The 27,223-nt window shown below is 43.5% G+C and overlaps 1 protein-coding gene across 1 annotated transcript in view; it reads right to left on the reverse strand.

The window, feature by feature from the left end:
* CSMD2 (CUB and Sushi multiple domains 2) overlaps positions 1 to 27,223 on the reverse strand; it is a 972,861-nt gene that overhangs the window by 260,927 nt on the left and 684,711 nt on the right. Inside the window, 4 exon segments of the mRNA XM_006886423.1 lie at positions 1,292 to 1,461; positions 9,816 to 10,004; positions 12,798 to 13,013; positions 24,587 to 24,703. Of these exon segments, the coding sequence (XP_006886485.1) occupies positions 1,292 to 1,461; positions 9,816 to 10,004; positions 12,798 to 13,013; positions 24,587 to 24,703 (692 nt within the window).

A 27,223-nucleotide genomic window follows, 5' to 3' on the forward strand; every position in this document is an offset into this window, starting at 1 on the left:
GGAAGGGAAGGGAAGGGAAGGGAAAGGAGAGGGCAGAGGGGAGAGAGGAGACAAGAGGAGAGAGAAGAGAGACGAGAGAGCGAGAGCGAGGAGAATGAGCCAGTGAACACGTCCCAGGTCCCAGAGGGCAGGGGTCAAGAGCTTCTGTGTGTAAGGACAACACTTCATCGAACTTAACACTTTCTCTTTGGATTTCCCAGCATAATGACCTTTAATTGTGGAATTTTTTCCCCTTAATGATAGAACTTATCTGGCCACAGGGACTAAAACTACATTTTGAATAAGCTAAAAAGATGTTTTGGCCTAGGATGAAAATGGTCATAATTTGTATAAGATTTCAATATAGTCCATTTCAATAACTTAGTTCTTTAATAATATCCCCAAAGTCAACTCTTTGATCTTGATTGGAGAACTTCACTTAATCACACTTACCCAAAAAGAATGTAAGACATGTAAACACTCAGAGTTTTAACAATTTCCTATGTTATCTTCAGATACAAGTCTCAGCACTTCTTTCTCTTAGACAGGCCATGAATCCACGATCTTTAATCCCACTGCCCTACAAAGGCCATCACCATTGCACACCGATAGCCCGCTACTAGAACGCAACGACCATTGCTCTCTGCTGGTTTGGATTTACCAGCAACTCCAAGCAAGAAAGTTGGCTAATTTCCTCCTCTCAGAAACCCAATGGAGGGTCTTCTCTAAATTGGTTTCAAGTCCATGCCAGTGAGTTTCTAATAAAGCACATGCTCAAAGCACACCCAAGAGCTCACAATCAGTATGTGGAGCGAAGTATGTGATAAGAAACCAATTTCCAGACCCAACTAGGGATACAGGTCCACACATGTGGAAACACACAGAGAAAAGTATCTATATCCACAAATAAAAAATCTATGAAGATGCATTTATTCATTTATGGAGATATATATTTGTGAGGGAAGATACACTCACGCACATATGCTCTATTAGCTGTGTTCATGGTCAGAATATACAATAGAAAATTTGATCCACTGGCCACTGAAACTTAATTTATTGTGGTTTCTTATACTGCAGACCACACACACCCAATCAGATATTTCAATGCAGTCATGCTTTAAGAACACACATAAAGGCACAGTTCTGGGTACTCACATATCCTTCTTTCCTAGGTCATCACTTTCTCCTAGACTAGTGACTCAAGAGGCCAGGAGAAAACCCACAGACAACTCACACGGAGTTAACAGCTGAATGCCAACCTCACGTCTGCACATTGTCACATACACAGTCTGTGAAGTCGATCAACTCTTACCTTGAGGACATCTCCATCAGCGAGCTCGAACGCCTTGGCTTTTAAGTGAATTCCCTTCCCTGGCTGGGTCTGGATGGAGTAGATGCATTCGTGGTTGTTATTGTAGTTCACAGGAAAGTTGGGGGACAGCAAAGTCCCCTGAGTGCCCGTGACTGAATTCCCACACTCAGCTGTAAAGAGAATCACAATAATCACAGATTAACCCCCCATCCATTGCAGGTGGGAAACAGAACTCACAGCTCTGGAGGGCCTTACAAAGATGTCAACTGGTTCACCTGCCTACTTGCCAAAAGGCCTGTTTACCTGCCCATTTGCCTGCCTGTCTTGAAGACTGCCTATCAAGCTTTTAAAAAGCCCTGCCCACCTGTATTTCTGCCCAATTTCTTATCTGTCTCTTCCCCCCTGTTTGTTTGTCTGTGTCTCTCCTATAGAAATAGAAATGAACCTATCAGGCCCCCTTTCCTTTCACAGTTAAAAGCAATCATTTATTTCCCACACCTGTTCATATAGTATCATAGCAACCAACATGACCTGGGAGGATGCAGGAAGAAGAGGGGCAGCCGAGTGAAGAGAGATGGAGTCGTTTCAATATCAGAGGATAGAAACTAAGCAAGGATAATATAAAATCATATTCTTTGGCATCTTCACGGCCTTTATGTATGAAACATCAAGGTAAACACTTGACAAAAATCACGTCAGTCAGTTGTCAATAATATCCAGCTAGGTTTAACTTATAAGCTAGGTTTAACTATCATTTGTTTTAAGGATAAAGGACATGGGGATTAGCTATGTAGATCAAGGCTTTCAATTTTCAAAATGTGTGGGTCCCCAAAATTAAAGGCTCCCAAGACTTCTTGCTAAGCTGTTCCTCGACTCACAGTGGTCCCATGCAGAATGACTTTGTTGGCTGACTTTCGGACGCAGCTCTCCAGGTTTTTCCTCCTTGCCCTTCTGGAAGCATCGCATGATGGGTAAGCCTATACTGACAGATGGCTGTGGCTTTCCTTGAAGAGCACTGGCTGGGATGCTAACCCGGGTCTCCCAGGTAGACGGCAAGAGCCCCCACTACCATCTCCTCAAGGTCAGGAGAAACTTTTAGCATAGAAATATTGAAGCCTTGTTTTCCTCACCAGGTAATGAACTCACTCCCCCCTCTCAAAGATGTGTTTATCCTCCTACTGAGTTAGTCACTCTTTCCCCATTGTTTTCAGAGAACATCTACACACCTTTATTTATAGAACTTAACACATTTTGCTTGAGTTATTTGTTAACATTTTTAGCTTCTCTGCTGCACTACAGGTCCTTTGGAATCTTATCATACCTCTGTATCCCCAGCATCTCAGCACCCCCGGGGGCCGTGCACAGGACAGACATCAGCAGCTCAGTGGTGACAGTACATATGAAAAGGAGGTCTGCAGTTGGAGGTCCAGGACCGTGAATACTTGCAAATTCTAGAAGTGCCTAGGCTTCCCTGCATCACATGGCTAACACGCTGTCCCATAATTGCTTGCCACTTGCCTGTATCCCTCACCCAAACTGTGAGCTACTCAAGGGCTTGGGGCCATGCTTTGTTCAACTGTGGCTCTCCAAGGCTTAGCCCAGATTGTCTGTAAAATAAATATTTGCCAAGTGAATGAATGAACCAATATGGAGTGCTCTGACCTCAGAAGATGTACATCCCTAAAAATAATTAGGTTCTGGAAGGACTGAAACACAAGTCCAGATGGTGAGTCCATTATTTGGACATATGGGGCGTTTGGAGCATGTCCTGCATCTTTGAGGCTGATAGTAGGAATTCTACTTTCTCCAAACCACACTTCAATATCCTCAATCTAGTTTTAAGAACATTGAGGCCAACCAAGAGGACATTGCTCTGACCACATATTCAACCCTAATCACCCTCAGCCAAGTGTGTATTTGAAGACAGTAACCCTGCCCCACCACCAAGTCCTTATTTTCCAATGTGTCCTGAGATCTCTCTAGTTCAGCCAAACAACCAGCTTCAGTAGGCTAAGATTTTACATAAGCCATCATTCGACTTGAAGAAAAAGTCTAGCATTGCAATATTTTAAACTCAGCCTGGGTGCAAAGCAGCCAATATTCATGATGAATGTGCTGGGCTGGGTTATAAAACTAAAGGGTCAGTAGGAGACAGACACCCAAGGGGCATTGCCAGCTGATGATTTAGGTGGATATTTTTCTAGTCTGTAAACCTTTGCACTGAAGGCCCTGAGAAGAGGGTTTTGAGGTGAGTGTGACTGAGGGTGGTGCACGTTTAGACACAGATGACTCAGTCCCGTCACACAGGGAGCCCTTGAAGTCTTCTCCATATTCTTGAGGAGAGTCACCTTGAGCTGTCTAATGAGCCTGGACCTCAGAAACAGACAGGAAGGTTACATCAATTCTCTGTACCTGTTTATCTGCCTCATCTGGACAATAAATTATTCTCATGAGGGAGCTCTGGTGGCTTAGTGGCATGAATCTGTACTGCAATCTCATAGGTATGTGGTCTGAATCTACCAGCTGCATTGTGGGTGAAGGATGGGCAATTTCCTCCCATGCAATGTACTGCCTCTGAGAAGCCACTGGAGGGTCAGCTATGGGCTGGTTCCAACTCGATGGCACACAACAATAATAGTGTGAGACTACAGAGATTAAATGGGGACATGAGTAAAGTGGATGGTCCAGTGGTTGGTATACAGTTGGTTAACAAGTATTATTCCTGCTCTTCCTCCTCCTATGTCTCAGATTAATGTAACTTACCTGCTTCCCACCTGAACCCTGACTGCGCATGCTCTGAGGCTGGGAGAAGGACCAAGACATTCATGGCATCCCATTATTTCAATGCCTCTTGTCCTTTGCCTAGTTTCTGACCAAGTTGGTCTGTCTTAAACATGAACTTGACATATTTTTGGAGTCCCCTCTCGGCCTGCACAGTAAATACAGGCTCCTACTCTTTCCCGTCTATCAACATGACTCTCTAATCCATCACGCATGCTCAGCACATTGACGGGGACAGGAACAGGGTTGACAGCTTTACATGTGGCCATTCTTTGGCCAAGTTCTCCAGGCTCTACCCTCTGCCATCCTTGAGTCCCAAGCCCCATGGAGGGTACAAGATGGCAGAGGGAGATGGCACTCGGCTCTGGGAGGATTTCCAAAGTGCCAGGAGAGGTGAGCAGATTGAAGCGGAAAATCCAAACATGCTTAGACAGAGACAAATAAATGCTCCAGAGAAACAAGCACGTTTAGGCACAGGAGAGCGCTGCCACTGACTCAGGCATCTGTGACTTCTGCCGTCTCCATCAAAGGAGGTCTCATTAAGGTCAGCAGTTGTAGCTTATCCGTCAGTCTGGGGTTCCTGGGCAGAAGATGAGGTCTTCTTGGTCACACTGGCTTTTCCAAGGACGAGGCCATGTCCCCTGCTGCCAGCTGAGGTCCTCTGGGGTCAGGAGCTGTCTCTTCCACATCAAACTCAGGGGCCTCTGAGATCAGGAGTTGTGTTACCATGAATTAAGAGCTTTGGGCTGCTCATCGCCTTTTCATCTGGGAATTCTCCTGGTAACATCATGTGGGCTCATTCAGGCAATTTACACCTACAGCACATATGGCAACTGGGAGGCTCCCCCGGGTGGGCATTCCCGTGCTGCTCCAGCCTGAGCCTCTGCGGCAGAGCTGGTGGTAATTAGAGGTGATTGTAATTGCCAGGCGTTATTAATATCATGTGAAACATAAGACAAATGTAATAATGAAAATATTGTGAGGTGTCATGAACAAACAGTAATTGGAATAATAAGGTAAAGAATGAGTTTATGTAATGCAATCAATGAGGCAAGAGCTTTTACAGAGTGTGTGCATCAGTGGCACTGGATAATCCCATTCAAGAAAAATGTCCCTCAGAACCACTTATCTGAAGACATTGTCTCAGAAGGAAATGAGCTGTTAGAAACCTGTATCTCAAGAATGCCAAGGCAATTCCTTTAAACCTTGGACCCAAAGACCACTTCAGGTGGCTGGAATGGCCAAAAAAAAAGGAGTAACAAAACTAGAACAGAAATGGGGAGAAAAAACTCCGTATAAAAACTCACAAGAGTAACTGAAGAACCAGGTTGAGGGAAAGGCCTTTAACATGAGCAATCCACGAAAAAATCTGAAAGGACCCTTGACCTGCATTAGCCCCCACGGAGTGTTTCTAAGAGACTCACCCCTACGAGACTTCCGTGGAGAGTGAGCCTGCAACATGCCTACCTGGGTGGGCTCGCTCTGGAGAGTGAGCCTGCAACATGCCTACCTGGGTGGGCTCGCTCTTCACTGGTTCTTAAAGCAGCTCACCTGTGGCTCCAATTTATGAAGAACGAGCTGACACTGCAAAGGAGGACAGTGTGTGTGTGTGTGTGCGCGCGCGCGTGTACACGTGTGTGTGCGTGCACATGAGTGAGGGTGTGAATACGTGTGAGTGTATGTGAATGTGTGTATGACAGCATGTGGACATGTGAGTATAAGAGGCCAGTATGTGGAGCATACATGTTAGTGAGTTTGTGAGAGTGTGAGATTGAGCATATGGGTAAGAGTGTGTGTGTGTGTGTGTGTGTGTGTGTGTGTGTGTATGTGAGAGAGAGAGAGAGAGAGGGACAGAGAGACAGAGAGACTGTGCAGACACATGCCTTTGCATCAGGGTGTGAATGCTTTGGGAACTGGTACACAGGAGAACACTTACTTAATTTTTCAAAATGGAAATTCCTTATCTATTTTTCTTTGCTTTTCCCCCCTGAGATTAAAAATAAAATTGCATGGTGCTTCTAACTGTGGACTCAAGCCTGTGAATCCAGAAAGGAAGGGGTTGAAGCTAAGGTTGTTTGGTAGTCCAGCCAAGATCTAAGAGCTGGTCAGTGGCAGGTTGGGCACTTGGCCATGGCTGTGTGGCTGCACATGCGGGGCCTAGCCCATTGACCAGTTGTTCAACTGACCTCACAACCCTTGCAGAGTCGCAAGGCTCCAAGGAGTTGTCTCAGGGCAGGCTGACCGCAGGGGCCTCTGAAATACTAGCCTCTGTTCAAGTCAGTGCAATACTGCTCCTATTTGGTGTTTTGTTTTGTTTTTTTTAAATCGGAGTTTTGTGTAAGCTTAAACTCTAAGTACAAATTCTAGGCAATCAGTGAGCTTGGTGAAAACACCACTCATCCATCCATTGCCTTAGCTGTGCTGGGGGAACTGAGCAAGCAGGGCCTTCTACCCCTCTCCCCCCCATCCCCTAAGTAAGAACAGCCAGCAATTATTCTTGCCTACCCTGCAGTCCCAGGGCTCATAAAGGCTTTCCTTAAGTCTCTGGCAAGAAAGCAGGAGGACTTTGGGGCAGGAGGTCCTGGTCTCGACCTCAAAACAGCCCCTCTCTCAGGTCCCCTCCTTCATGTACCTCATTTTGAGGAACAAGCAATTTTCCTCAAACAGGGTGAGCACCCTCCAGGCTCAGGGCCTCTTAGCGTTGATCCTTCTCCTCTCAAATACCCCAGAGAGAGTTTCTCAGGTTCTTCAGAGCTCAGTCGAGATGCAAATCATCCAAGAGGTCTTTCTGGACCACTCTTTACATACAAGCAAGTCCACCCCACAATTTCTGTGTCCACTTAATTTTTCTCTGTAACTTTCAACTCTTACTTCAGAAACACTGCCATCAAGTTAGAACTGACTTAGCTGACCTTCTAGTTGGTTTTTGCTGTTGTTGTTGTTGTTGTATACTGTTGAGTTGGAACTGACTCATAGCTCACCCTCCAGTGGGTTTTCAGAGGCAGTAATCACACAGGAGGAGATTGCTCATCCTCCCACAGAGCGGCTGGTAGATTTGAACCACATGCCTTTGGGATTGCAGTGCAGATTCCTACGACTAGGCCACCAGAGGCTCCCTAGTTGGTTTTTAGGAGGATGTAAATCACACAGGAGGTCACTGCCCATCTTTCTCCCTCAGAGTTGTTAGTGGGTCTGAACTGCCAGAGAGGTGATGGCTTTGTGTTGAGCAGCACAACTCGGTAAGAACTATACTACCAGTGTCAACTCTACTTCTTGCTGTCAGGTATCACTGAGTCAAGTACAACTCATAGCAATCCCAGGAACAACAGATCTGAACCCTATCCTATCTTCTGCCATCCTCATTATCCCTGACATGTGAGCCATTGCTGCAGTCACTGTGTCAATCCATCTCATTGAGGGTTTTCCTCTCTTTCACGGACCCTCCACCTTCCCAAGTCTGATGTCTTTTTCCAAGACTAGACCCTCCTAACAATATGGTCAAAGTATATGCAATACAACTTCATCATCCTTGCTTCTTAGGAGCCCCTGGTTGCACTTTGTCTAAGACATATCTCTTTGGTTTTTTTATGTTTGTTTTCCAGGGGAAAGCCAGTACTCTTACCCAACATGACAACTCAAAGGCACTGGCCCTTCTGTCATCCTAATCACTATCCAACTCTCAGATGCACAGCTAGTGACTGAAAGACCAAGGCTAGAATATAGTGCACCTGAGTCTTTATCATCATTGTTCCTCAGTACTTTGGAGAGATCTCTGACAGCAGACTTTGCCAATACAATACGTTTTCTGATCTCCTGACTGCTGGTGGCTCCAAGTAAGAGGAAATCATTGACAACTTCAATCCTTTCTACACATTTCATATTTCCTACCAGCCTAGTGGTGAGGAATGTTGTCTTTGATGTTGAAATGTAATCCATATTGAAAGCTGGAATCTTTGATCTTTTGCAGCAAGTGTTCCAAGTCCTTCTCACTCTCAGCAAGCAAGGGTATGTCATCTGAGTAACACAAGCTGTTAATAAGTGTTCCTTTAATGTTGATGGTACATTCTTCTTCATAAAGCCCAGCATCTGGAATGATTTGCTCAGCATACAGATTGAATACATATGGAGAAGGCTGCATCCCTAATCTTAAACCATGCACTATTTTCTTGTTCTATTTGGACAACTACTTCTTGGTCTATGTGTAAGTTTCATGTAAGCACAATTATGTGCTCTGGGATTCCCACTCTAATCAATCTTTAGCTATAGTTTGTTATGATCTACACAGTCAAACAGTCATAAAACAAAAGTAGACATTCTTCTGGCACTCTCTGCTTTCAGCTAAAATCCATCTGATATCAGCAATGATATTCATCAGCAGGAGGTCAGATCAAGATGAACCAATTTGAAACTCTGGTCTCCTTGATTAGGAAATGAGACCATGAAAGGAAGATTTGGTCTGTTTTGTCCAATTCTATATCCACAGCATCCAGAACAGTGTGTAACACAAAACAGATCCTCTAGAAATGAACCTAACAATGTTCCTTTCTTTCTCCAAGTCAAGTGAAGGGAGTACCCCTAGGTTTTCTCCAAGGTGTGGCACTCATCTGTGCCAGTGGACTGGGACTTCCCATGAGCAAAGCCCATACTTTCTTTGTATAGGTCCACTCAGTGTTCATCCAGGGAACTCTGGTACCCACTGGTAAGGAGTTACTGCCAATTCAAAGGCATGTGGTTCAAATCCATGAACTGCTCTACAGGGAGAAAGACAGGCAGTCTCCTGTGCTATTTACCGCCTCTGAAAACCCACTAACAGGTCAGTTATGAGTCAGTTTCAATTCAGCGGTACATAACAACAACAACAACATTGTTCATCTAGATTTTTCTGGACAGGCATCCTTAACTGTTTAGTGACCTATGAGACCTATGGTACCCACTTTTCATTTTCCCCTTCTTAAGTTTAGTGGGATGCTGTTATCCTACTTTCAGCATCTACTATCACTTCGTGGGCTTATAGAACTGTGAATGTAAAGAAACTGATTCCTATCATTGCCAGCATCAGAGACCCTTGATGACATGTAATAAAAAAAAAACTCATGGCTGTCAAGTTGGAACCAATTCATAGCTCACCCTCAGCAGGTTTGCAGAGGTTATAAACTGCACAAGAAGAGACTGCATATCTTTCTCCCACAGAGCAGCTGGTCTATTTGAACTGCCCAGAGAGGTGCCACGTTTGGATTAGCAGGCCAGATCCCTACAGACTATGCCATCAGAATTCAGGACATATGTGTTCTGTTGATTGTATCACAATCTCTATTGCATACTTTTCCTCCCCCCATTTCATAAAAAATCCTTTCCATTATTTAAAATACACACGCTCAAGAAAAAAAAATCAAAGCAGAAAATAATCTGGCTTTGAAAGAATTAAGTAATGAATCTATGTGCTAAGTAAGGGTGTTAATTAACTCCTACTTTGTAAAGGCCCACTTTACAAAGGCTTGTTCAGTCTTTGGAATAGGCTCTCAGAGCAGGCACTGCCATCTCTGTTTTACAGTTAAGGAGGCTGGAGCAGAAGGTGTGTAAATAATTTGCTTCAGGTCACAAAGCAGTAACTGTGTGGTCAGCCAGTCCTCCAAGCCAGGCCTGCTGGCCTCTCGGCCTGCGTGTTCTCCTCTACACCACAACAGTAGACTAAAGCTTTGCCCGCCCCATTAGTGAAGCAAAATGAAAGCACGTGACCACCTACCAACACACCTTGGCAGAGGCGAGCTCCACAGGCGCCGTCTGCCCCCCAGGCACGTGATGCGGGCGGTGCCCTCCAGCCGGTACCCGGGGAAGCAGGAGAAGGTCAAGGTGTCACCCACGCCAAACTGCAAGCCCTTCCGGATGCTGTAGGCTGGGACCTCGGGCTCTTCACAGGGCTCTAAGTCATACTCTAGAAAAACAGTTGAAGAGTCAAGGTTAAAGTCAGGGTTAAAGGTGTGTGTGTGTGTGTGTGTCCACATAGACCAAAGCATCAGGGAGAGATCAACTAGACAGAAAGACTGAGGGATAGAATATGCACATTGTGCACCTACAAAAGCTAAAGGCCGCATCATCTTTGGGTGTTCTGATCCCTCAGTCCTGTGTGAAGTGGTTAGGGACACTGTGTGCCTATCTGGATGCATATCCTCTTGACTCAACCTCCTCTATATTCTCCTTTTTAACCTCAAGCCTCAGGGCTCTCACTCTCTTGACTCTTTTGCTCCAGGCACTGAACCAGACAAATCCAATCATCCCCGTATGAGAGGGTCAGGCTATGTGACCCAGCCCTGGGCAACTTGCACTGGAAAAGAAAATTCAAGTGTGTCACTGGAAGCTATGTCTCTGTAATGCTGCACTTGGGGATAATGATGAGCCTGATGGGGTGGATGATCCCCCCTCTTTCAAGGGTCTCTTTCATTGGGAGGCAATGAGTTCTTCAGGACACACTGTGGTGAGAAGGAGGGTCTCTCTAATGGGTATGACACTTTGGCAAGACATGACCCATTGCCTAAACATAGAGCTGGTTGCTTCTGCTGCTGAGGGGCCAGCATGGCCCAGATCTTAATAGTTTCTTGCCCACTTGGTTTCAAAATTTATCTAATATTTGTACTCTTGGCTGAGAAGGCAGGAATCCTGGGCACAATGGAACAGGAGCAGTCAGGACACTCATTATGAGCTGAAGAGGAGGGGGTCCTCTGTCCCCCAATGAATGCCACATAGAAAAGGCTTTCATATTAGGATTCCTAGACCCAGGTAAGTACCTATTACCATTAAGTTTTCACTGGTAGAGTGACAAAAGGCAACTGGAAAGGTCAGATGGAAAGCTTAGAAGAACAGTGAATTTAAGGTAATGTTGACGGAATAATCTGGAAATAGAAAGCAAGAATGGTAGCACAATTAAAAGACTCATCACTGTCAATGAATTAGATATAAAGAAATGGCTAAAAAAATTTCTCTATTGCAATTGTGTTGTCTTGTCCTCTTGATATCAAGAAAACAAAGATTCTCACCACTGGGCCAATTGGCAGCATCATGATAGACGGTGAAGAGATTGAGATTGTTCACAGCTTTAGTTTGCTCAGCTCCACAATCAACACTCTTGGCACCAGCAGCCAGGAAATTAGGAGACACATTGCAGTGGGAAAGTCTGCTGTTAGGAACCTTTCCAAACTACTAAAGAGCAACGATGTCAGTCTGGAGACTAAGGTGTGCCTGATAACAGGCCATGGTTTTTGTTATTACTTGCCATGTAAGCAATAGAGAGCTCCACAATGACAAGGGATGACAGAAGGAGAATCGATGCCTTTGAGCTGTGGTGTTGAGAAGAGTATTGAATACTCTCATGGACTGCTAGGAGAACAAACAGGTTCATCCAGGAGAGGGTTAAACCAGGCTGCTCCTTGGAGGCAAGGACTCTGAAGCTTCGTCTGACATACTTTGGACATGTTGCAAGGAGGGACCAGTCCTTGGAGAGAGAAGTCATGCTTGGGAGGATGGAGGGACAGTGCAGGAGAGGAAGACCCTCAATGAGATGGATTGATTCAGTGACTGGGGTAATGGGTGTAGGTGTGTCAGAGACCGTGAGATTGGCACAGGATAGAGCAGGGTTTAGGGCTGTTGTATGTAGGGTCTCTATGGGTTGCAGGCAACTTGATGGCACATAACAACAGTCACAACAACAACAACAACAACAACATATGTGCTGTCACTCACTCAAAAAAGAAGTACCATTGATGAAAAAGACTCCAAAAGAGACTATAACACCCAAAACGTAATTTTCAAAACTCCTTTTCTTTTTCTTTTTTACAATTGCAGGGCTGGGAAATGATGGAAGTGGAAGCAGGTGTAGATGGTGGGATGACTGGGGTAGCGAGTGACTTCTGTGATGCCCTCCATGTGGGCCATTTAGAGTAAATCCAAAATGCCTTCTGAGGAGGAAATTCCAAAGCAAATCTGCTAATTCCTTTATCCCCACAGGTGGAAAATTCTTCCTTGTGTCTTACACAAATATCTTCTGGTACAGGATTGAGGTCATTGCACTTGAGACTGTAGAGTAGACCGAGAACTGTCTGCTGGGAGCTGTGGAGGGAGCTGTGGTGGCCCCTCCAGCTTCCCTGCCAGTCCAAAAGCAAGCAGTCCAAATCCATACTAGCTGCTCTGAGGGAGAAAGATGGAAATATCCATGCCATTTACAGTCTCTGAAAACCTGCTGGAGGGTCAGCTATGAGCTGGTTCCATCACTGGCATTGAGTCGTTGTTGTCTGAAGTGCTCACAGGACATTTTGTGCTGTGCCGCTGAGAGGTTAGTGGTTTGAATCCCCCAGCTGATCTTTGAGAGCAAGATGGGCAGTCTTCTATTAAGAATCTATAGCTTTGCAAACCCGATGGAGGCCTATTATGTGTTGGAATCAGATCTATGATCATTAGCTTACTTGCTCATTTGCTGTCAAGCTGAAACCAACTTAAATTTGAACCCTCTGCTGGGTTTCCGAGCTGTGAATGGGATGGGAGGAGATGGCCCATTTTTCTCCCCACAGAGCCATGGTCTTTGAGTTATCTGTGCAATGCCCTATAGACTATGCCACGAGAGCTCTCTGACTGGACAGTAGTTGGGTTTCTAAAGGAAGGACAGAGGATAGCAGCAGAGGGAAAGACAGAATGCCTCTGAAGTCTCCCTCCACCTCAGGGCCCCTCATTCTCTTACCTGAGAAGGTGATGTTGAAGCCTTCATATGACATGGAGAAATCGGAAATGAAGCGGACCTGGGCAGTAAAGTTTCCATAGAGCCCAGCGCTGATGGGAGCTGGCAGCCTTGAGCCGGTCAGCTGCTTCAGGGGCTGGGTGAAGCTGCCGTTCTCAGTGATGAGCAGGTAGTCATGGCCACTTTCCAGGTGAAAGGTGTGGAAGGTAAAGAACACTCCTGCCAAGAGATCAGAAGGGTCAGGTCTGTGAGGGAGACATGGCTGATGTTGCCCAGTTCCAAGACTGGATCTGCACAGGCATTTCCAATGTGCAAGTGACTCCCACCATGCACTGATAAATACAGACAGGCAAACCCAAATGAGCCAACCTGAACACATCATGAATGGCCCACAGATACAGGGGGAAAGGACAGGGCTTTATGGGTGTCAACATCTGAAAGGGAGATTTATGGCTAGGTCCATGAGAATGCAGTATACCTCTTCACTAACTTCTTTAACAAATGTTTGTATGTATACTGAGTTCTTGACATGTGTCACACCCTCGGCTAGGTGCCAACGGGTAGCTAAGACATGAAACAAACAACTACAATGCAATGTGGTAGTAACTATAAGAAGCATGAATCAGAGGGTTAGGGAAGGCAGAAGAGAAAATGGTAGAAAGAGGAAAGAGTAGCATGGTGTGATGGTTGATTTCATGTGTCAACTTGGTTGGGCTATGGTGCCCGGTGGTCTGGCCAAATGCTTGTCCATATGTTGCTGTGCAGTTGACTCGAGGTACAGGAGAGTATCATTGATAATGTCGGGAAAAGATGAGCCTCATCTATTGGTTGAACCCCGTAAGAGCAAAGATTGAGGTCTCCTAGTATAAGGAATCCTACTTGAAGACTATAACATGGGTATCTTGCTGGAATTTCCAGTCTACTTTTTGGTCTATGGAATTCAGATTCAGTATTAAAGTTTCCAGCCTTCTGCCTGACAGAGTTTGAATCTGACAACCCCCACAATAAAATAAATAAATTTCTTAAAGATCTTTTCCTCTGTGTGTGTGTGACTGTACAGACTTGCATGTTGTTATGATGCTAGAAGCTTTGTCAACTGTATTTAAAAGACAGACTTAGTCAATCATGCTGGACAGATTGTAGCTGAGCTTCCAGACCAAGAGAGACTGAGAAGAAAGGCTTGGCAATATACTTCTGAAAGTAGAGTTACATAGGCATATAATACAATGGTTTTTCAGTGGGAGAATTCTCACCTTGCATACAGGAGAGCTGAGTTTGATTCCCAGTCCCAACTCATACACAGCCACAACTCATCTGTCAGTGTAGGCCTGTGTGTTGCTATGGTGTTACTTCACCTCAGTGGAGTTCCAAGACTAACCCAAGGTAGGAAGGAGTCCCTGGTGGTCTACTTCTGAACATCACCTGGTGAAAAGTCTTTGGGGGCAACAAAGATCTGGTCCACAACCCATCATGGGGATATACTGCAGGACTGGCAGGCATTTCATTCCATTGTGTGTGGGGTCATCACGAGTTGGGGTCTATTTGACGGCAGCTAACAATAGCTATGTCCTATAGGTGGGGTTGGTTTAGTGATGAGAAGAAGTGAACAGGAAGGAATTGATAGCATTAGAAGGGGCTTCCCTATTTAAACGTAAATTTTTGGAAATGGTGTGTATCCTGCAGGATCTGAGCGATTGTATTAATGTGTGATTGATCGCAGGCATGGCCCAGGATCTAGCAGTGTCTCATCCCATGACGCAGGAGGCCAGAAGAAGAGGGCCCATATGTGGGCAGCAAACAACAGAGGTAGATCTGGAAGTTATCAGCAAATAGGTGATTCTTGAAGTTCTAACCATGGAAGAGGTTCCAACAAGAACAGGCAAAGTCAAAGACAGAGAAAGCAAAGACGAAAACCATGAAGAAGGGACATTAAATTGGGTAAGGATAAAGAGAAACTTGGAAGGAAGAGACGTGGAAAGAAGGATGGGGGAGTTCAAGGGGTCAGGAGTGCTATGTCAAAATAATAATATTAGTTTACATGAATTTCATTAATGTTGTTGTGTACCATAGACTTGGAAACGACCCATACTAACTCTCCAGAGGGTTTTCATAGGGAGTTAATTGTACGAGAGGAGATTGTCCCTCCTTCAGTATTAAATATTTGTACATCACTGTCCCAAGTGTTTTATTGCTCCAGTAGTCAACCCTTATTAATTAAAAAGGAAGATATGAAAACACACCAGATTTCATCAGTAACTCTGCCACAAAGGTAGGGTTACTATCATCTTCATTTTACACTTGAGGAAACAGAGGCACAAAGAGATGAAGTCTCTTGTCCAAGGTCACTCAGTGAGTTAATAGGTGTTGGGATGGGTCTGAGGGAAGGTGATCTGACTTCAGAGACAGTTACTTAACCCTGTCTTTAAGGCTGTAGGGATAGATCAGTTCATGATAGCAGCCAGGTGGTGAAAGGGACTGAGTGGTGAGAATGCAGAACACCAAAACTAAACAAACTGACCACCATAGAGTGGATTTCCTCAACTCATGGGCGATACTCTGTTGGGATTGTAAGGCTGTAAAACCGTATGGATGGAAAGACTGGTTAAACTTGTCCAGAAAGCAGTTGTTTGTAGGTATGTGCACAAACACATGCCCCTCCAAAGGTTGGCTGAGAGTGTTAGTCTTTTCTCCATCTATCATGATGCTAGCTATGGGGATAGTGGTGAGAATTTTGGTGTCCTTGATGTAAAATTACAATCCACATTGAATGCTGCAGTGTTTGATCTTCTGCACCATGAAACTGTCAACAACTGAATTCTACCTGGATCAGGAGATGTACTGCATTGGAAAATTCTGCAGTCAAGGACATCTCCAAATTACTAAAGAGCAATGATGCCAGTTTGAGGACTAAGGTGCATCTGATTCAGACCATGTTCTTTTCAATTACTTGCTGTGCCTCTGAGATCTGGACGATGACTAAGGATGACAGAAAAAGAATTGATGCCTTTGAACTGTGGAATTGGAGGAGCGTACTGAAGATCCCACGGACTGCCAAAAGAACAAACAGACATGTCTAGGAAAAGGTGAAGCCAGAGTGTTTCTTGGAGGCAACAATAGTGCATCTTCATTTTACATACTTGGTAAGTAGCTGGGAGAGACTTTGGAGAAAACAACATGCTTAGAACGGTGGTAGAATGGTAGAAAGACAGTGAAGGAGAGGAAGACCCTCAACCAGGTGGACTGACACAGTGACTGTAGCAATGGGCTCGAGTGTGGTGGAGATTATGAGAGGTTGGCACAAGATAGGACAGCGTTCGGCTCTGTTGTTCACAGGGTCGCTGTGTGAGTTGCAATTGACTCAATGGCACCTAACAACAACCACCACCACCAAATGTCAGTGTGTCTATAGGATTATGTACTGTGAATGGTGCTGGAGTGAGGTAGATGGTGAGTCCAGAAGTGCTGGACACAAATGTTACTCCAAAACTCTCCACTAACCAGCTGAAAGGGCCTCTCTCAGCCTCCTCCACAGGGCTACTGAATCAGAATCTGCATGTTAACAAGACGCTCCAGTGATTTGCAGGCACATAAAAGTGGGAGAAATGCTTCTCTAGATAATTACTGATATGCTTTTGATGAACGATGGCTGGGCTCAAGCCTTTAATGTTGGAGCAATTGGAAAGTTGGATCCTCATCTTTAACATTATAGGATTTTAGATGTTTTCATATTTTCACCTCCCTGTGAGAGAAGAGGTGCTCCTAGAGCTTTTGGGCTTCCAGGGGGGTATAAATAGAAGACGGAATCTAGCAGAGACTGTGCAACCAGGGTACAACAAGTAAATGCTCTGTGCTCAGGCCACTGTGATGCATCTGTTTTGGGGTGTGTGTATGGGGGCGTGTGTGTGTGTGTGTGTGCGTGTGTGTATGTTAATAAGCACTCAGATCCCAAGCACCTGTCAAATGCTAGGACTTGTGCAAAGCACCAAGATCCCCCAATTCAATGGAGGCAGACACAGCCACAGTGAGAATCGGGAGTGGAACTCAGAGGCGGAGTGGAAAGGCTTCAGCAGTCAGAATCCCGGGACACTGAGAGCGTGAATATGTTTGGAAGGAACTGGGGGTGATGTGTGCTCATCATTCAGTCTATAGACATTGCAAAACTACTTGATGAACTGAATGCTTTCCTTCCTAGCTAGACTACAGGTTAGGTAGAGTGGGTCAGGCCACAGTTACAGGCAGAAACAGCTTTGATTAATTGGTATACTTTACACTCTATTCTTCCGGCATGCAAACGCAGCCTCACAAAGGAGTAAACACTTGGCTGGGATTCTAAGGATGAGTAAACAATCAAGAGGAAACCCTTGGGTTTTCCCAGTTATGCTAGTTGCTTGGGGCGTTTTTTTGTTTTTGGGTTTTTTTTGGTCAATGTAAGAAAATAAAGACATTGTCCCCAAAGTAGAGAAGCCCTATGCTTGGATTGGAATCCAGATTTGGAGTGACTGATAAACATGCATAGGGGCTCCGGTGGTCCAGTGGATTAAATGTTGGCTGCTAACTGAAAGAGAAGCAGTTTGAACCCGTCAGTCACACTTTCTCCCCTGAATAAGATTTATAGTCTCAGGAACCCTGTTAAAGGTTGCCATGAGTTCCAACTGACCCAACAGCACTGGGTTTGGGGAATAAATAAGACACACAGACACACTAATCCTTCACTGGTGTGAAGCACACAGCATCTTACAATGGAATCAATATCAATCAGTTTAGGACTGAAAGAGCAGACTTGTAGACCAACATGAGCTTTGGAGTAGGGCAAACTAGGACCAGAAGTCCTTTTCTGAGCTGGAAGGTCTTAGCCAAAGCTGCCTCAATTCTCTTACTCCCTTACCTGATTCTATTTTCTGTGAACTAAACAAATTTGCTATGAAGGACTTCCGTGAAGTTTTAAAAAGCAAAGATCACTTCAATGACTAAGGAGTGCCTGAACCAAATTAAGGTCCTTTCAATCAACTTACATAGTCTTGCTTGCAGAAAATGAAGACACATTTACTGAAGATCAGACTACAATATAGCCTTTAAAATTGGTTACAGCTCCTAAAAACCCAAACAAACAAAAAACCAAAACCAAACCAATAAGCAAGGTCATAATAGTTTGAGAAAAAGTTGTCAGTGATTTCATTTTACTTGGATTCACAATCAACATCCATGGCAGCAACAGTCAAGTAATCAAAAGATGTGTTGACTTAGGGAAATACACCGTAAAGGACCTCATCAGAGTGCTAAAGAGTAACAATGTCAGTGTGAAGACTAAGGTGTGCCTGATCTAAGTCATGGTGTTTTCAGTTGCTTCCTATGCATCTGAAAGTTGGACAATAAATAAGGAAGATAGAAGAATTAATATCTTTGAGTTGTGGTGCTGGCAAAGAGTACGGAATATTTCATGAACTCTAAAAAGAATAAACAGGTCTGTGTTGGAGGAAGTTCAACTAGAGTGCGCCCTACATGTAAGAATGGTAAAACTTGGTCTCACGTACTTTGGACATGTTGCCAGGAGGGGGCCAGTCCTTGGAAAAAGACATCATGCTTGGAAAGCTCAGTGAAAAGAAGAATCCTCAAGGAGCTGTAATACAGTGACTACAATAAAGAGCCTGAGCATTAGGAGGATTATGATGATGGTGTAATATATGGCAAGGTTCAGATCTGTTGTTCCAGGGTTATTACTATGAGTCATAGTCAACTCATGTTACCTAACAACAACAACAACAAATATTCAAGTAAATGATGGACAATGAAAGTGTAAGGCAGACGAAAAAATGACATATTCAAATTGTGGTGTTTGGTGAAGAATATTGAATATACGGACTCAAAGTGATGAACAAATAGGTCTTAGAAGAACTACACCTAGATGGCTTTTTGGAAGCAAGAATGATGACTTGGTCTTCTTTGCTTTGGACATGCCATTGGCCAAGCCCAAATGCTAGAAAAGAACATTATAACTGGGAAAGTAGAAGGTTAGTGAAGCTGTGGTAAAAGCCTCAAAAAGATGGAATAACACAAGGGCCACAAAAACAGACTCCAACACAAATGATCATGACTATGGGACAGGACTCGGTAATGTGTCATTCTGTGATATATCCACCAGGTCACCAGGAATTTGGGCTGATTTGATGGTGGCCTGGGATGGTGTAGCACAGGACAAGCTTCAGATCTGCTGTTCATAAGGTGGCCGTGAGTCATGGCCAAGACAACAGCACCTAACAGCAACAAGGACAACAGCAGGAGCAACAACAAATACCTCCTTCACAAGTTCAAGGTATTCTGTGAAGTGTGGAATAAATGGTGCAGCGTTAGCCATGCACACAGCATGGTGCCTGGCACCTGTGTAATGGTGGGTGTTCTCTTCACTCAGCTTTATCTAACTGGTACACAGTCTATGAGTTAAAAAGTGCCAGTCCTAGGTTTTAGCAGGAGTGCTCCTCCACTAGCTATTCCTTTGGGCTAAGGGTGTGGCAAGTTGAAAGATTCTGACTTCTTCAGCATTTTTCAATTTCACAAAGTTTTGCATTTTCCTGATGGGGTTTCTGCCTGCTGTGAGGCAGAGTCAGCACCCGAGCAAGCGAGGCTATCCTGAGATACCCTCAGGAGCCAAATCGAGGAATGCATTCTGATGCAAGGTCTGAAGGCAAACAAATTCAATTCCTATCACCAAATACTCCTTGAATTCCAAATGTGCCAGGCATAGTGCTAGAAGCTGGGGGTCACAAGACAGACATCACTCTCAAAGTGCTTATAGTATGTTGGGAAGATGCAATTTCAGTGCAGTGGGTGAAGTCCAGGGTTAGAAAGGTAGGTATAGGATGTATGGGAGGAGAGCCAACCTTGACCTAGGACAGGAGACAGAGGACAAGGAGACAAAAGACAGAGGACAGGGAAGGCTCAGCAGAAGAAATGAGTTCAGAAGAAATAGAGGAGTTGGCTATGCATGGGGAAAGATGGAGAAGTTGTGGAGAAAGGAAGCGTTCCAGGGAAAAGTAAAGAGCATAATGACCAAAGCTCTGGAGAGGAAAGACAGCCAGTGCAGTTGCAGAAAAATCAAAGCTGCTCAGTGAGCTGCATGCCATTTAGTGTTAGGAGGACTCAGAATGAGGCTGAGAAAGTTAAGCAAAGGCTATAGCGCTGTGCTGGCTATTTCGCAGTTTGGGGCTCAATGCAGAGGGGTATGTGAAGTGCTCCATATGATTCTAAGGAGGGCTGTTCCTATGTCCAAACATTTTCTTGTCTTGTGTCCTCTGTCCAGTGGGGGTTGCATTGTGGTTAACTCTTGTTCTCCGCTCAAGTCTTAGTCAAAGGCTCAACTTGCCTAACCCCTGAACAAGCTCTTACTGCTTCTCCACTTCTCTTCAGGATGAGTCGGTTCTGGCTTTAACACGTTTTGAGTTTATTCTGCCTGTTATAGCATTGGCCATGGCTGATGGAGCCTTTTAGTCTGTCTATCTCCAGCACTGGGTGGCTTAAACAGATAAGTATTTGGTTGCTAACCAAAAGGCTGGCAGTTTGACTCCACCCAGAGGCTTTCAAAAGATGACCTTCACTAGAAACCATCTAGAGCTCTGCTCTCAAACACACGGGGCCACTGTTACTCAGCATTGACCTGCTGGCAATGTTTCCCCCTCTTTTTAAATTCAGTGTAACCTAAGGAACCCTGGCAGAGCTGTGCACAATGTTTTGGGCTGCTGACTAAAAATTCAGTGGTGCAAATGCACCAGTTGCTCCTGGGAGAAAGACTGGTAGTCTCCAGCCATAAAGATTTACAGTCATGGAAACTTGAAAGAGGGTTGGTTTGAGTTGAAACTGGCTCAAGAGCAGTGGGCTTGGTATCACTAGAATGTAACCTTTCTGAGGGCAGGCAACTGCAGAATTAAGCACTTGCTTAACTGTTTTCCTAAGGTCTTAAGCAATAAAATAAACATTAGTCTAAGTATAAGATAAACACGTGTTAAGTATTTACACACACACACACACACACACACACACACATGATAGAAATATAGCAGCAAACCACATACACACTCACCCACACACCCACACACAAATTGGTATTGAGTTTATTCTGACCCACAGTGGCTCTGAACTGGCAGAGCAGAAATGCAATGTTCAGAACTTTCAATTGCTGCTTGGTTTCTGGTTCTTCTTTTGAAGTAGATAGTCAGGGTTTTCTCCTGAGGTGCTGCTGGATGGAGTTGAACCACCAAACTTTCAGTCAATAGTCAAATGCTTAACTGACTGTGTCACTCAGGGGCTTTCACAGAGAAATATAGGCCCCTCAAATCACAGATGCCCAGACATAGAGAAAATCATGACTACAAGGGACCACTATGCCTCTGGAGGTCAGCAGGGCTGCCTTTCCTTTTCAGCGTCACAGAGTAGCTTGTAGGATGAGCTAAGTTGCCACCCCTACCCCTTTCCTCCTCTGGAACAGTGCCATAGGGAGAAGGAGGCAGAGCCAGCCAGTCACTGACTGCTGCAGTGTCCTTCTTTGCCCAAAGAAGCTCCAGGCCACCCCAGTGCCAGTAAGGTCAATTCTATTGAAGGCAAAGGGAACACACTCTAGTACATGTGGTAAGAATACCAAGTAAATATTATGCTTATCTCACTTTACATGTAACATATATTTATTGTTCAAAATTAGAGGGGAAAAGCAGCCATAAAAGACAACTACTAATTAACTTTCAGGAGATACCTTTTAAAATGTTTTCTATGTCACTTCTTTCATATTATAGTAGTAGTTTTATAGTATTTTATTATATGGCTACTTATACATAAAGGTGAGAGAGCTCTGGTGGCCTAGTGGTAAGAAGCTATGCTGTAATCCCAAAAGCATACGGTTCAAATTCACCAGTTTCTACAGGGGAAAGGGATGGTCACTCTCCTCTAGTACAATTTACTGCTCTGAAAACTCGCTGGAGCATCAACTAGGCATCTAGGAGTCTGACTGCATGGTATCAACAGTAACAACACCACTTTGATTATATGGCTGTCCCATCAGTTTATTTACTATGTTCTTTTTAATGAACACTTGAAACATCTCAATTTTTTTCAATATAACACACAGTGTTTTAGCCAAATCTTGAGGTATCATTTTATTTCTTCAGCTAAATTTCAAGAAATTGAATTATTGGGTTCAAAGATACATGTATTTTTAAGGCTCTTGGTACATATTGCCAAATCATCACCTGGAGAGAGAGGCTGAGCCATTTTCTGCAATGTCAGCAATGAATCCGAATACTCGTGTCTCCAACTCCTATGATTATCTTTGCTGACTTGAAAAGAAAAATGGTGTTTTATTACCAGTAGAGTTTTAAAAATTATTTGTAGAGTTAGTATTTTCATTTGTATTTCCACTATTTTGACATGTTGGTATACAGTTTTGCTCACTTTACAGACTACTGGGCCAGACATATTTTTCTAACAGATTTTTAAGAGCTCTGTATGCACCAGGACTCTAAAAGTTAGTCAGTTATTTTGTTGTTGTTAAGTGCTGTCGAGTTGTAGAAGATGCATAGTGACCCTATGAATGGAAGACCTGAACACTTGTATAACTTTCATCGCTTCTCCAAGTTCACTGAGTTTCTAGAGACAAGCTGTTTCTGAAGTGGATGTCCTGCTTCCAAGCTTGTTTTAATCAGGGAGCTCCACCAAACACTGTCCACCATGGGTGACCATGATTGCATTTGATGCATCAGTGTCACAGTGTTCACCATCACAGCAACCACGAGTTACCTCTGGACAGCAAATGGACAGACCATCGCTATACCACTTAGAAGAATGTTTATAAATGTTGGAAATATTCTGTCCACTTTTCTTTTGGCTTTGCAGTTTTATATATTTTTTTGGACATAAATCTGCTTAAATTTTAATAAGTCAAATCTAACAGTGTTTGCTGCCCTTTTGGATTTTGCTTTTGTTGTCAATCTTTAAAGAACTTCACCTCCTCACTGAGGTTAGATGGTCATGTTCTTCTCTGAACTGAAATCACTGCCATCCAGCAGGAAGTTAAGTCTTAGCTGACCCTCCAGAGAGTTTTCTAGTGGCAGTGAATCACACAGGACGCGACTGCCCACCTTTCTCTCCCAGAGCCAATGATGAATTCTAACCTGCAGAGTGGCCCTACCTTTGGGTTAAATAACTCATCCTTTCCTCAAAGGATCAGAAATGACACTTTAATCATATATTAAGTTATATTCTCACAGGCCTGTTCTCACATGCATGCATGCATGTGTGGGTGCATACACACATACACGCACACACAAACACAGACACCTATTTTTATTCTTCTCCACTGATTTGCATATTCCTTCCTACTCCACTGTTAAAATTATTTTAGCCCACAGCAACATTTTACTCTCTGGAAAGGTAATTTTTCCTTTTACAATTACCCCACCTCCAACCCGCTTCCACATGCTAATTCTTCTACACCAGAGATTCTTAATTAAGAGCATACATTAGAATTACTGGTGATGTGTCTTAAAAGAACAAGCGCCTGGTCTTTTATGCTTTAAATGTAGCAAACAAAACCTCTAGGGTAGAGTCTAAGCATTAATGTACCTGCCAAAATACAAAGATGGGGCGGGTGTGGGTTTAAGGATCATGACTCCAGATGAACTCTGAAATTAGCTTCTGTGGGTAGTGGCTGCATCTGTCAGATTATTTATTCATAAACAGCCGTACTGCCGTACATGTAGATGGCATTTAACAAATATTTGTTGAATGAAAGACTATATTAATTAGTACTTATTTATAACCAGAACCCTTACTTTGAACTTAGACTTCCAAAGACCACTTATTTTTGGGAAGCAGAGACAGCCTGGAGAAGACGAAAATATATCATTTAAGGAACAGTTGAATCATGCCACAAAGTTTCTTAGAAGGGAAGATGGTGGCATTTTATCTCCCATTCTTTGGTCATATTATCAAGAGGGACCAGTCCCTGGAGAAGAACATTAGGCCTAGTTAGTAAAGCAGAGGGTCTGTAATAAAACAGGAAGACCCTTAATGAGAGGAAATAAAACACTGGCTGAAAAAAAAATGGGCTCAAACACAGTAACTGTGCAATGTCTAATTGTGTTGTGCATGGAGTTACTAGGCATTAAAATGGTTAGACAATGCCCGGGAGCTCTGATGGCCTTGTAGCAGGTCCACTGCCAACACAAAGGCAAGGGCTTCAAATCTACCTCTGAAACCCACTGGAAGGTCAGCTGTGAGTTGGTTCTAACTCAATGACACATGCAACAACAGCAGCTGGCAGTACCCAACAACAGAAAGGAATGGATGAATCATTGTAGAAGTGGATTTTTAGGTTCATTATCTGAAGGTGGAGGTGGAGAAGACTGTCCTATACTCCTCTAGGACACAGTGAGGTTAAGTTTCAGTTACCACTTAACAGACTAGTTGGGCAAGCCAGAGCTATCAAAAAAGGATAGATCGACGTCATCCCACCACTAAGGGTCTTGAGACAGAGGGCACATCGCCATCTTGAAAGGTTTATTTAGAGGAGATTCTTGCACTGAGTAGGATTTTTTGAGCTGATAACCTCCAAAATCTCTTCCAGCGTGGAGTTTTCAGACTCTCAGAGGTCTTTAACACTGAATTCTGTGATTTGAAGAAATGAGATGGTGCTGGGTGTTTCCCCTCTGCTGGGAGGAGTTCTGACTGAACCCAGAGGTTGCTTTGACTTGAGGAATTTGGGGCTCCAACCATGTCACATTCCCAAGCCTCCTGTGAGCCCAATCACTTACCCTTGCCATGTGATGTTTCAATAATCCAGGTGCAATTCAAATTGTTGGGGTAGAAGTCAGGGAACCCCGGTGATAAGATGGTCCCAGTGGAGCCTTGAATGAAGCCACCACAAAGAGCTATGGGAGGAGAGGAGAGAACATTTAATGACAGTCCATCTATTCCTATTTTGTTGAGCGTTATAATCAGGAAGGGGTGGTAGGTTTTGTCAAAGGCCCTTACTGTATCAATTGATAGGATCATGGGTCAAATGCCTCTTTTCTGATTAAAACACTCAACAAAGCAAGTACAGAAGGGAATTTCCTCAACAGAATGAAAAGTATATACACAGAACCAAGACACAATCTCATTCTCAACAGAGAGTCTGAAGGCCTTCTCCTTGTGAACAGGGAAAGAAAAAGGATGCCCACCGACCTGCTCTTATTCAATATTATTTTCTAAGTACTTGCTGGGACAATATGGCAGAAGAAGGAAATAAGTGGCATCCCAATTGTCAAGGAGGTGTTAAAACTGCTGCTATCTGCAGACACTATGACAGTGAACACAGACAACCCAAAGGCTCAACAATAAACTGTAAGACTTAGTAGATGAACTTGGCAGAGCAGCAGGATACAAGACGAACACACAAAAATCAGTTGGATTTTTTCTACAGCAACAAAGAAAACACAGAAAATGAAATTAAGAAAGCAATACAATTTACAATAGCCAACCACAAGATGAAATACTGGGGAATAAACCTAACTAGAGACACTAAAGACCTTTATAAATAAAACTATAAAACACTATTACAAGAAACAATAAGAGATCTCCACTAAATGGAAAAACAGTCCCTATTCATAGACAGGAAGACTCAGTGTAGTGAAAATGACAGTCCTACCAAAAGCAATCTGCATGCTCAACACAATCTCAATACAGATATCACACTTATTTGTCAAAGAATAGAAAAGACAATTGGAAAGATCATTTGGAAAGAGGCCTCGAATAAGCAAAGCTCTTCTGAAAAATAAAAATGAGGTGGAAGCATAGCACTCCTGGATCTCAAAAATCTACTATACAGCTGTAATAGCCCAAACGGCATGGCACTGGTACAATGACAGACACACAGACCAAGGGAATAGAATGAAGAACCTAGAAATCAACCCGTCTCTCTACAATCAATTATTATGCAATAAGGAATCAAAACCTTTTTAATGGGGAAACAGCAACCTCTTCAACAAATGGTGCTGGCAAAAGTGGACACTAGCCTGCAGAAAATGGAAGTGAGACCCACATTTTACACTACACACAAAAATCAATCCAAGGTAGATCAGAACCTAGGGGCAAAGCCTCAAACCACAAGGGTTGTAAGAGATAAAATGGGACCAAACTTAGAAGCCCTAGCCTATGGCATAAATAGGCTTGCAAATATAGCCAGAAATGCACAACCAGGAGAGGGTACAATCAATGAATGGGACCTTCTAAAAATTAAGTCCCTCTGTGCATCATAAACATTTTCAAATAGGGTGAAAAGAAAACCTGCAGAATGGGGGAAAATTTTTTGGTAATGACAGTTCAGACAAAAGTCTCATAACAAGAATATATTGAATACTATAGGGCCTCTTCAAGAAAAAGACTGATAACCCAGCAACAAAATGGGCAAAAGATTTAAAAAGAATTTTCACAAAGGAAGACATTCATATGGCGGCCAACAGATACATGAAAAAATGCTCAAAATCACTGGCAATCAGAGAAATGCAAATCAATACAACATGATACTACCTGACATCAGTAGCAAAGTTTAAAAGGATAGCAAGCGTACAAATGTTGGAGAGGATGTGCGGAGACTGGAACTCACATGCGATGCTGGGGAGATTGTAATGATACAATTATTCTGAACAGTAGTTTGATGTTTTCTCAAAAATCTGACCACAAAAATCCCATATGATTCCAGATATTTCACTGCTAGGAATATACTCCAAGGAAATTAGAACTGAGACATGAGCAAAAATATATACACTTATGTTGATAGCAGTGTTATTCACAATAGCAAGACCAAACGCTTATCAACAAATGAATGGATTGAGAAATTGTGGTACACAATGGAATTCACACAATGGAATACTATGCAGCACTAAGGAGCAACGATTTCATAATAAGATAACACATAACATGGAAGAGTCTAAAGAGCTTTATGTGAGTGAATGAACTCAGTCACAAAAGGACAAATATTGCATAAGACCATTATTTTAAAAATAGAAGGGTAAAACTAGTAAGATCTCTGTAAGTGTCCAAAAGGGGAAAAGGGAAAAGGGCAGGGGTCAGGGGAAAGGAAGAGTAGGCATCACTAGGATAACAAGAGTTAAGGGGACTACAGGGGGTGGAATGGGAAAGAGTCAATGGGGACCTGAAAAATAGGTATAATAATGGGCATAGATCAATGTTTGGAACAATATGTCAACAGAGAACTGCCAGATGTGCAGGCTGGATTTAGAAGAGGTCGTGGAATTAGGGATACTATAGCTAATGATAGATGGATCTTGGCAGAAAGCAAAGAATACCAGAAGAATGTGCTTCATTGACTATGCAAAGGCTTTTGACTGTGTGGATCACAACAAGCTGTGGCTGACTCTGAGAAGAATAGGAATCCCAGAACATTTGAT

This window comes from Elephantulus edwardii, unplaced genomic scaffold (assembly GCF_000299155.1).
Source record: "Elephantulus edwardii isolate Elephantulus edwardi_28Jun2011 unplaced genomic scaffold, EleEdw1.0 scaffold00049, whole genome shotgun sequence".
NCBI classification, from domain to species: domain Eukaryota; kingdom Metazoa; phylum Chordata; class Mammalia; order Macroscelidea; family Macroscelididae; genus Elephantulus; species Elephantulus edwardii.